The following is a 12,132-nucleotide window of genomic DNA, read 5'->3' as shown; positions in this document are numbered from 1 at the left end:
AAAAGATATTATCTAGCCAATATGTTTCTAATTATTATTTAATTATATTTACTTAAGTATTATAGACATTCATTACATTACTATCTTCTTCTTTTTTTTAAAATTAAAATAAAATAAAATAAAATAAAATAAAATTATTTCACAAGTTGATGAAGTTTAAAATCCATCAAAGCATGTTAGTAATAAATTATAATTTACAATGTATACTAAAGTGGTTAATAAGTCACTTGAATTATTAATGATGTTCTATATCAGGATAAGACCATCCAATTATTTCAACTTTGAATCGAAGACATTTTTTAATTCAAATTTTTGATAGTAGTAATTTCTTTTTGAGTAAAAATATGTGTTGTATTCTTTTCATTAGAATTTTTCTATAAAAGAAAGTTATCTATTTGATTTTTTTATAATTAATAGTAGATTATAAATATTGCTTTAATATTATTATTATTATTTTTTTATTGATTACTATGAAGTTATATTAAAAAGAAAAGAAAAGATATATATATATATATATATATATATATATATTAGTATAAAACTTTAATATATTAAAAATATCTTCTAAAATCTTTATACAAATCAGAATTGTTGATTAGAAGTAACTTCAATTAGAAGTTTATTAAATTAATAAGTATTATTAATTATAAAATTCTTTCTCTAAGATACAAAAAATTCTATTTATATTAGAAAATAAACCATCACAAATGTAGATGTGAAGAAATTTAAAATTAAAACATCAATAAATTAAATAAATTGAAACAAATAAACATATTATTTTAGAATAGGTAGAAATTGAAGAGGTCTATAATATTGTTGACATGGAGTCTTTGTTTGAAGATAAGTGTCAATAAATTAAAGAAATAATTAAATAGTTTTCATATTTGTAGCTACAAAACTATTTTAATAAAAATTCTAAGATTTTGTTGTATCTTAGATGTTTTGATGTTAGAAAGTTATATGATGCTTAAAATATATATAATTGTATTTAAATTTTTTGAGTATATAACTGTTATTTATAATACAAGAGGTTGTCTTTAAAATCAGATTTATTAGATTTATATTGAAGGTTATTTTTTACACAAGAAACAAGATGGTTTATTGACATACTTAAATAAAATTTATTAAAAAGTTTATGTCTATTAGATTTGTTGATTTTATAGTTCAAAGATGAAACTTCTTTGGTTTCAAAAAATAATAATGTATCATTGATTATATGAAGCATCCACCTCTTATGATGCAAGATGAGAACTTCCAGACAAATATTTGAGTAGTTTTATTAATAACTTATCATGATATATAATATTAAATACAAACCATTACAAAAGAATTATCAAATAAGTTTAATAATGATTTAAATCATTTACAAACATGAAATATTTAAGATTCTTGAATTTAATACAAATTACATTTTGATTAGAGGTTCTTTTTAAGTAATAATACTATTCTTGAAATAAATCTATAATAAAATAATTTATTTTTGTAGATCTTATAATAAATTTTTATTTTAAAATTAATAGAATAAAATATATTATTTTTATCTATTTTTTATTAAAATTATATATAATTAAAATCTAATGCACCTTTTTAGAAAATAAATGTCTTAAAAAACTTAAAGAAAATAAAATAGGAGTTTAAGTGTAAGTTATTTTTTATCCTTAAAATACTAATTTTACATCTATATTGCACTCCAATTTAACTTTCTATGTTAATTATATATAGCATAACTTAAAAGATATTCTTGATAAAAATTTATTAATATTTTGCAAATCCCAAAAATATTGGACATCACATTCAATTCTTAGAGTTGTATAATCTATAAAAACTTATAATTTTTTATAATTTATGCATAAAAAATTACTTAAGATAATATATCTCAAAAATTATATTTATGTTGTATAAATTATATGTTTTTTAAAGCTTATAATAATTTATTTCTAAGTTTTTATAATACAAAATAAATATGTAGTTATTTCTATTCTTAAAATAATTAAGATTTTTTTAAAAATTAATACATTAGATTATTAATATACTTCTAAAAGTAAATCATTCAATAAATCATAAAAAATAATTAAAATATCTATGTGTTTAAAAGATATTAAATTAGATTTAAAATGTCAATAAATAATTTAGACTTCAATCTTTTATTTATACCCTTATAAGATATGTAGTAGATTAAATGCTTCTTATAAATATATTTTGATATTAACTTTTACTTCTCTCAATTAATTAAGAAGCTTCAATTTCAAAGATAAAGGATAAAAATAATTTAATAGTTAGTATATTGAATTTATAATAAATTACATATTTATACTACTATATAATTTTTTTTTCTTTACAAATACAATTGATATATTTTTAAATAATTTTAAATATTGAAGAAAATTTCTTGAGATATTTTCGTTTATTAATTTCTTCAACACAATTAGGTCATTTTGTAACAAGTTATAACTTGGTCTAAATGGTAGTTGAATTATTTTTTAAAGATTAATTTTTCAATCACATAGTTAATAATCTAGCTAGTTATTAGCATTTATCCTTTAAGAAAAATCTTAATATTCTTTACACTACTCTAAAATTTTGAAATAATCTCTACTTGAATGAAGACTTGGTCCTATATTAATAACAAATGAATCTCTTTTTTTTGTAGCTTATATAAATGCTTTAGAACCAACTAATAGAGGTTTGGATTTTCTAGATACAAGAAATTATTTTTGTTTTTGATCTTTCGTTAGATAAATTAAGAAGTAGGCACATTGGTTTTTATTGACATGGATTAATTTTTATGTAGTGAGATATTTAAAATGTGTAGTACCAATTTGCATATCTTCCATATATAATTATATATCTTGATTGGTAGAATTTGAAAAAAAATTGTATAGTAGTATTAAAGTGCTAGTATATAATCTTTTGATAAGAATTTAAAAAGTTAATTGTTACATTTAATAGCAAAATAAATTATTTAATTGAATGTTTACAAATCAATCAAGTTCACCAATAATTTCTTTACATCATGATGTAATCCCTAAAAACATTAATTAATAAGTACAATGTTATCTTGTTTGACATCAATTACTAGTTCTTAAAATTGTAATACATTTGTTAACATGAATTAATTTCTTTGTTATAAAACTCTATTTTTATTTGTTGATATACAAATTGCAACATGTTTTCTATATATAAATAAAAATTCTACCAAAAATACATCTAAGTTGTCTTATACAAGAACTTGTTGTTTTAAAAAAGCTAAGAATTGAAAAGAATTGATCCTTTGAGTAAAGTTAAATTTAACTTGAGATATTTAGATTTGATTATTGAGAGGTTGGATAAAATAAATTCTATTTAGTTGATTAATACTTAAAAATTTTATCTAATACTATTAAATTTCTACGAAAATAAAATTTTTGGTTCTCTAGTTACTACAATTGTATTCACATAAATTACTTATGATTGTAGAATATTACTCTCAATATTGGTTGAGGCTATAAAACTTTTTTGATGCATAGCAAGCATAAAATCCCTTGTAAATTTCCACATATGTACTATGCTAATTTTTTTTTCTACTAAACAAATTTATAATTATAAGAATTTAGATATTTCTATATATATATATATATATATATATATATATATTTATTTATTTATTTATTGTGAAAGCAACATTAATTTAAAGAAGGTGATTTGCTACTTTGAAAGGATAATCCACTTTATTTATAAAGCAAGATATAATCCTAATACTGTATCTATTATTTGGTCTTTCTTGATTTTTTTTTATTTAACATTGTGGAATTAAATGGTTTCAACAAATATTCTATTTTCTATTTTATTGTATATTTTATTAAAATTTCATAATTAAGTTTACAATTTATTATAGACTAATTCATTTGTTTCATTTTTAAAAAAAAAATGTTGCTATGGCTTTTATGCAAATATTTATTATAAAAATAATCAAATAAAATTTATCATTAAATAATAAATAAAATATACTATATTCATAACTTCAAATAAAATAAATAGATCTTTAATAATTTTAATTTTAAAAATAAAAAAAATAAAAAATATGTATTCAAAAATACATATAGATTATGTAAAATCTTGCTTTAACTTTTACATAAATATTAGTATGTTGCTGTTTGAATTACTTGATTGTATAGTTTAATTTTTCAAGATTTAAGGCTAATTTTATTTTTTAAAATATAATAAAATTAATTTTATACTTTCAAATTATACATATGTATATATATGTATATAGATATCAATGAATATATATATATATATATATAGATAGATAGATAGATAGATAATTAAGGCATTGAACTGTCCATAAGATCAATAAAGTACATGCGGATATAATTGGAGACAACACTCACAGCAAATTTTGCAATCTGTTCTCTATATAATATTTTGATATTATAAATTTTCATCATTCAAAATTCAAATGTATATGTCTATGTGTGTATAATGTTTACTATTTTTAGTTTAAAATGAAAATTTATGCATTTAATTTTCTTAATATCATTGCAGAGTCTGGAGGTGAGCAGTTTATGCTTGGTCTGATTCAATCATCACCACCAACTCTGTTTTAAGATTTTGAGTAAAAGCCTGGAGAAAACTGCTCCAGTGGCGAGCTGCCATCTACTGACCAGTTTTAGGGTCAGAAGGCGTTTGATTACAGACATTACAGAATGTTCTGGAAGTATGAATAGTGGCCACTTTGGTGAGAAAAAGCTGCAATAAAGTGAGATTGCTTCCCATCTTTTGGGGACCCGATAAGACTTAAATTAAGTCTCTCACAATAGTGTCTTTCACGTGCTGCACGAAGCAACTGTATTGTTGGAAGCAAGCAAAGCGCTGGGCAACAGCAAGCAAGGAACCAAAACAAAAATGGGGAGAGTGAGGCCCATGTCTCGCGCACAACGCAAGAGCCTTGCTTGGCTGGAGTTGGATTCTGCCCTCCCTTCGATGCTAGGTCTTACCCTCGAATTTAACCAAAAGTAGCAAGAGGAAGCTTCCAAAGGGCCTCGACATGCCTGAGGACAAGGTTTAGGGCTTAGGGTTCCTCCCATCATGTTGTTGTCCTCCTTTCAAACCAACTGTCATGTCATGAAGATGGTGTCGCTCAAGAGTGTACTTAGCCTGCAATTATGATGACGTACCAATCAAACCCACATGAGATGGCAAGTAATATGTGATGAAGCAGACTCAGCAGTGAAGTTGGATGAATACAAAGTTCACATGCCCCAAACACCCATCAGCATAAAAAAGCATTCACAATGCTGTGGTTTTACAGCACTACAAGCTGGTTGCGAACCCACACAATGCATAAAAGTGAAATATATGGGGGTGAAGGTATCGAATTATAGCATCCGGCAGGAAAACACAGTTGTTGAGTAACTTCTCACGACCTTATCAAACTCCAGTTATGGATGGAAACACTTTCATAGGATCATGGGTTGGTGCCTGTACACATCGTTACCTCGTCATACAAAAAGCGTAATAAAACTCTTCACTTGGTACATCTGATTGGTTCCTCTCTTACATAGAGTCGATACAAAGCGACATCGCAGATACAGAACCCGCCAGACGCGCTGTCTTCGACTGTCCGTAGCCTCCAAATCCTCACATCTTTACTGTGGCTAGGAAAATGTTAAGGGGCTCAATATATTAGATTAAGCCAGGATGCCGTGAGGTCTAGAAAATAACCCTCTTCTAAGAAACTAACTGGCAGTTTTGAGTCCAAGTTGTCACCCCAACCAAGGTTGCCGCATGTAAAATCTGTAACTCGTTGTTGCACTCCGAACAATATCCAGCCCTGTTGACATGCAGACTCACAGGATGCTTCGCTTCGCACGCGGCTTTGAGTATTGTCGAGTTCTACTTGGTCCCAGGATGTTCAGCGTTGAGCCATCCATATCCGAAAGGAGGGAATCTTTAATACGTTGTAAATGGACATCACATGGCCTGGTCTCAGGCATGCATGCAAGCCTTCCTTTCAAAGATAAGCTCGGAGAACCTCCAGGCACACATGACCACGACCTATTTACAACGCGTTCATGAGGCGAAAGCCACTTGGAGCTCATGAAACCAAGAGTGCGCCAAGGCGGAAGCGGCATGGAATTTTGCTTCAGAGACACTTTCACCGCTTCCGACATAATTTGAAGAATCTGCTCCAACCTCTTCGTCGTGCCCACAAAAACAGTGGGCAGGAGCTTCAGTGTAGTGAGGTATTCAGGAGTCGCTCTCGCCAGTACAAATTGCTCCTGAAAATCCACATCCACTATCAAACGCTCTCCATACCCCTCCACATCGATATACTCGTACTCACCCATGTGCAACGTACCTGTAAAAGGCAACAGAGAACCTCAGTAATGTGTAATCAGACTCATACAGAAATACAGCACATAAGTAGCATGAAACAGCTCCAGTTATACCAAAGAAGAATCTCCAAGGAGGTCTTGCTTCAAAATACAACGTGACCCGTCGCCTAACATTAAAAGAGGAGGCTGCTAATTACCTCTGAGCACAAGTCCAGAACCTTCCCACTTTGATTTGCAAACAGCCGCATCAAAACCTGCAGCACGTAACTGGTTGACAACCAGGCGTTTGATGCATCCACCCCGGCAGTCGGTACCTTCGGAGTTGCAAATTAAATCTGTGTCAACGTCGATGGCTAAAACTAGCTTGCGAACGACGTTCAGTAGCTCTCCTTCAATTCCTCCATACGAAGATGTCAGCACCTGCACCACCAACCAGAACATGAGAATCTGGCATGTTTTCAAGTACAGACGTTCGCACAGCAAGATAACTTGATCACAACCCGGATCGCTTCGGAACCACCCGTTTACCATCACAGAACTTACTTCCATGCATCGGGAATGGATGTAACGAAATAGATTACATAGAAAAAACAAAAACTTCCACATGGCAAGGAACCAAGACGACTGTAAGTACGTATGATGATATTACTCAAACATTTTAGACGATATTCGACCTTCTCCCAACGACCATGCTTTGCTTTATGCAGTGCGAAATAACGGCAAATTCTCTAGTGTGCCATGAAACACATATTTTTTCTATTTTCGGTGTACCTACGGAAACTTTGAGTTCGGTGTACCTGCAAGGCGTCACCACGCTTGAAAACGCTGGGAGGTCCGCTGTCGCTTTCGTTTCCGTCGAGGAGAGCAGGAGAGTCGCTCTCAATAAAATCGTGCACCATCGCTGCAAGGTCGTCACTATCATTGTAACTGCTGCCTTGTGCAGGTACACTGACACTCAAAGGGCAACCTGTGCTGGTGAAGACGTTGAAAGCAGAACCCGATTTGCCTTTCATCCACTGAGGCGGACGGCATGCTTTGTGCTTGATAGGGACAAAGGGCACTGATTCCACAGCTGGAAAATGCAAAGAGTGAACGTCTACAGGATCCCATGTAGCGTCGTAGTCGGTAGGCGTTCGACCATTGAAGCTTCCATGAGGTGTAGTTGTCGTCGGCTCGGGGCAACGCAGTCCAGGCATTCTTACAGATGGTGTCGCAATTTTGTCGAACTCTTTTGAGATAATGGCTTAGCGAAGCCCTTGTATGTGTGGAAATTACTTGACAATATATGTATATATATATATATATATATATATGATTAGCCGGTATACTGTAAGGCTTCTGAAAATAAAAGGGGGGAATTCTTCTTCGAAACTATACAAAGGAGACCAATATCCAGATCCGTGCACCGGGTGCAAATATATCCAAGAAATGGATGTATATGTAACAGAATGTACTGAGACTAAAACCACGCCCTGTGAGAGAGGATCGGGTTCACTGCGGCCTATGAGCATAGATTACAGGTTCAAGCAGGCAATTGATCAATAGTAAGGAACAGAGTATGTGTCATCTTTCGGGAGTCACGCTTCCGACACAGGATATATGCTTCGCCCTGAAAAGCTATGCTGAAAATCCTGTATTTCACTCAGCAAAACAGTTGCGCTGCGGCATTTGCAATCGTTTCAAGGTAGAAACACCCCAGGTAGAAAAGAAAGAAATCAAGCCCTTTTTGTCCTGAAAGTATGGTTCTGCACTTCAAAACAAGAAAACATTCAGTTCGAGGGCTCGTGCGTACGACATATACTTCCCAGACACATTGCACTAAACCTCAACATTGTCTTCCTAGTGAAGGATTCTGCTAACATCTTCAGCGCTAACTCCCTCCATACTTGAGTAGGGGGGAGAGGAAAATAACACACACACACACACAAACGCTTTCGAATCGGACATGCATAAAGGCCAGACATAATGCTTGAGTACCAAGCCTGTATGCAGATACATACGTCATTCCCAGCCAACGCAGCTATACTAAGATCTATCCTTGGCGCACCTGGCTCTCACTCCGACCGTACCATCTCAGAAACATTTCGCTTGACGACGCCACCTACCACTCCAGACGTTCGATGAAGATGACTTCCGCAACTCAAAAAAAAAAAAAACGCTCCTTACAAAACCTTCCTCGCAGGTAAAAACGCAAAATCCGTCACCTAACGACCACGCCCCCACGAGATTCCGAAACTATGAAACTAGACGCCCTTTCGAATTCCACTAATGACCACTGAAGTGGAGCCTCCGCGAAACCTACCTACCTCGCCTCCGCTAAAAGCAACTGCATGCCAACCAAACGCAACTATAAAATTCGATACTACACCACCAAAACAAGGTCGCCGCACAGTACTGTTTCACTCCCTCTCCCTCTCTCTCTCCCTCTCTGGCTCGCTCCCCGCCCCTTTCCACGGCCATTACTTACCAACGCGCAAAACTCTTGACAGCTCGACAAAATGCAACAGAAACTGAGTCAAACTCCGCGAAAAGCTTCAGCAGCATAACCTCGGGAACACGCGACGCGCAGAATTCGAGCCGCAGTTGCACCGAAATGAAAATTTCGCTAACGAGCACAACGAGACGTGACACGAGAGTGTGCTTGTAGAGAGAGGCAGAGGAGCGATGGCGGAGCCAGGCAATTGTAGAGATAGCCCTGAGAAAAAGACCCGAAGTGAAGCTAGCCATAGGCTTTGAGTTCCCACCCGTGTTCCCCGAACGAACGAATGTTCTCCCCACGGAGTAGACAGATGATAACACACTCTCGTCGCCGAGTACTTCCTCACCAGTCGCCACCCTATGCCACTCCGCAGAGCTAACTGGATGATAATTGGATGCTAGTTGAGCGCTAATTGGAATGTTCTAGTCAACCCTACATGTCCATTATAATTTCGGTTCCACGTCAGCTCGATCATCTCAAATTTCTGACAGGTGGCGGAAACTGCCCGCGGTCAGTTTTTCTCAAGCGGTACGCGGACCAGAACGGCTCCCGCTGAGTTTGGACTCCTGCCCGGGGGTTTCCATTATGCTCTCCTTGGAAAGCGAATCATAATATTTGGTTCTTTTAGAATATTTGATTTTGTTTCACCTCAGCTATTTGTCTGAACGATGTCCACTAATAATTTAGGTTGCAAGTGGGGCAGGTGTCAACGTTTCACAGCCATAATGAAAAAAATAAATAAATAAAAATGAAGGGTGGCAATCTCTGTGGGGCGATTCACCATTTTTGTCGGCTAGAAAAGGTATCTCTGTTCCTTATTTTGTTCTACAGACATCCTTGTATCCAGTACTGCACTTTACAGCCTTGACTTTAAAACTGTAATGTAAAATATCACCTAGAATCATTAATTATCCAATGAATCGAAATACTTGCATTGTAGGATTAGACCAATTTTTCAATATCTAAGGCATTTACTAAATCGACTCGCCCAACCTAACTATTGCCAAAAAAATATCCATTGTTGGATCCATATTGGTTGAAAATCAATGAAAAAATGGTTGGATCGGCAACCAATGATGGTGGGTGGATTAATTTAACAATTCCGTATATATATATATAATGATATGAAACAATTCTAATTACTATAGTTTATATCTTTTTGTTGAAAAATAGTTTATTGCCATTGTAGAAGACATGTTGTAATGATTCGGGTTTTATTTAATTTGACCACTTCTTTTTTCTTTTTTCTTTTTTTATACTATTATGAGGAATTTAGAGTTTCTTATACCATTGACTATGATGAATGAGACACTGAAATAGTTGATAAAATGACATAGCTGCGTGACACAGTGTATTTATTTTTTATTTTTTTATTTTGCAATCATGGCCTGCACTTCCTCTGCCACGATATTTTGTTCATGAAAAATTAGGTAACAAAAAACATTTGCGAATCTACACCAGTCGTATAAGAGTTTCACGAATTTGTCTTACAGAACTAAAATTATTACATTCGCATTATAGAATATATATTACCAGTAACTCGTGTATTTATAGAGAGGGAATCAATGTGGTAATTTTCCATTCAAACTTTATTCTTAAAACAAACCCAAACGCATACAAATGCACAAACAGATTGTTGTTCAGTGACTGTAAGTTCTTGATTTTTTTTTATTCTTTTCATATTTTACTTTTATTTTGATCATTGTGTCATAAGTTTGCTGTAAATTTCAGTAGTAAGATGTCACAATGTAAGATTTGGTTTCAGTTACAGAATACTATAATATAATTGTCATATATCACACCATCCTAAATTCATATGTTTTATTTGTTTAACAAAATTTGATGCTGTTTTGTTACACAGCTTGAGTTCTTTACAAATTATGTTAAACTCTAAGTGCTTGTGCATGGCTTTTGCAATATGTGATAAATTGTTAATAGTTGTTGTTGTTTTTGTTTGTTTTTTGTTTTTGTTTTTTGTTTTTGTTTTTTATTTAAATTCATAATTATTTGCTAACTTGTAAATAGCTTATACAAAAAATTAAAAACAGAAAATAAAAATACCAACATGAGCACTACAGAAAAGATGTCATGCTCACATTCAAAGCTTTTCCATACTTGGTTCATATCAAGCATTTGACAAGTTATTTAATTAAATTTCAGCAATTGATTAGGTGTTTTTAAATGAAACATGTTTTTAAAAAGTATGATATGATTGTATTATGTTTGTGGTTGTAGCCATCATATTGATGTTTTGTACTACTATGCTCTTACCAACATACTTTGGTGGGATTATTTGTTTGTGTGTATGTTACAATCTATTTAAATTTATTTTACTTTATTTTATTGGGACTTTCTATTTATTTCATTTTTATTTGTATGGAGTAAATCATGAGACTTTTAAGGGTGACCAAGTGAGACAATAACTGTCTAGACTAATATATAGCACATTCATCATTTTTGAACTCTACAACTTGATATGCACAGTAGTTAATGAATGTAATTTCTTCGTGAAAGTTTTACAACAAAAACAATTGCAACCAATGAATAAACGAATCCAACGTTCTATTCTATGGATGATGAAAAAGCTGAATGAAACAGTTCAATGCCTGAATATGGTGTGGACAAAATGAGTTTTGTTGGCCAAAACAAACAACAATCGCATTCACATGAAATGGAAAATTGTTGTTCAATATTCAGTTAAATACACCAGTAGAATTGCTAAATAAAATTCTGCAAAAAGTGATGATTGGAACATTTGAATATTTCACATTATGTTATCCGAAGAACACTATTTATAGTGCGTTTTTTTGTTATAATTATATAGGAAATAACACTCAATTCTACAAGTATATAATCAACAATAACCTCCTCATCACGAGTGTTCGTTGAGATAAAGCCCCAAGATTTGGCAAGGGAAGAGCCCGAAATATTCCAATCTAACTCATATTACTCTAAGAAATTACAGTTGATGCAATGGGATCGCTAAATTAGTATGTGTGAGTTCAGCATGGGCTGGTATTGAAAAAGTCACTGCCATCAAAAGTTTTCCAGACTCTGACTTTGTGGAGAACCAATGCCCTTGGACAAATCTCAAAAAGATTCAGAACAAACCAAAAAGCAACGAAGAAAGTAAGCTGCGTTCAAAACTTTTGGCTGCCCTGGGGGTTTGTACGGATGACGGGAAGGCGGGGAGGGATGGATGCCTCCTCGATGCCCGTCCCTCTGCCATGAAAGAAAGTGCAGCGAGAGGGTGGGAGTAGTCCCCCGCGGCGCGGGAATCCCACGCTGGACTTAGATTCCCGGGAATTTACTCCGTTCGTCGGGGTGGGGGAGGAT

The 12,132-nt window shown here is 32.9% G+C and overlaps 1 protein-coding gene across 2 annotated transcripts; it reads right to left on the bottom strand.

Annotated features, from left to right (window-relative positions):
* Positions 1-5,325: 5,325 nt before the first annotated feature.
* Positions 5,326-9,024, bottom strand: LOC112273475 (uncharacterized). 2 transcript variants are annotated; one of them, XM_024502322.3, is made up of 4 exons: positions 8,785-9,024; positions 7,115-8,062; positions 6,515-6,737; positions 5,326-6,340 (listed from the first exon to the last, which is right to left on the bottom strand). In XM_024502322.3, the coding sequence occupies exons 2-4, from the start codon at positions 7,511-7,513 to the stop codon at positions 5,829-5,831; spliced, it is 1,134 nt and encodes a 377-aa protein (XP_024358090.1). In that variant the 5' UTR covers positions 7,514-8,062; positions 8,785-9,024; the 3' UTR covers positions 5,326-5,828. The 2 variants fall into 2 exon arrangements, with proteins under 2 accessions (XP_024358090.1, XP_090101275.1); XM_090245149.1 differs by having other exon boundaries at positions 8,365-8,980.
* Between the last annotated feature and the right edge of the window lie 3,108 nt (positions 9,025-12,132).

The sequence above is a fragment of the Physcomitrium patens genome, chromosome 20 (genome assembly GCF_059467195.1).
Source record: "Physcomitrium patens ecotype Gransden chromosome 20, ASM5946719v1, whole genome shotgun sequence".
In the NCBI taxonomy this organism is placed as follows: domain Eukaryota; kingdom Viridiplantae; phylum Streptophyta; class Bryopsida; order Funariales; family Funariaceae; genus Physcomitrium; species Physcomitrium patens.
The sequence above is the reverse complement of the archived record's forward strand: the minus strand, read 5'-3'. Positions and strand labels throughout refer to the sequence as shown.

Excerpts from the sequence above, each read along its gene's own strand:
- LOC112273475 (XM_024502322.3), bottom strand. The coding sequence starts at position 7,513 with ATGCCTGGACTGCGTTGCCCCGAGCCGACGACAACTACACCTCATGGA. Across the intron at positions 6,738-7,114 it reads AGCGTGGTGACGCCTTGCAG|GTGCTGACATCTTCGTATGG; the intron begins GTACACCGAACT and ends TTGGTGGTGCAG. Across the intron at positions 6,341-6,514 it reads TTCTGGACTTGTGCTCAGAG|GTACGTTGCACATGGGTGAG; the intron begins GTAATTAGCAGC and ends TGCCTTTTACAG.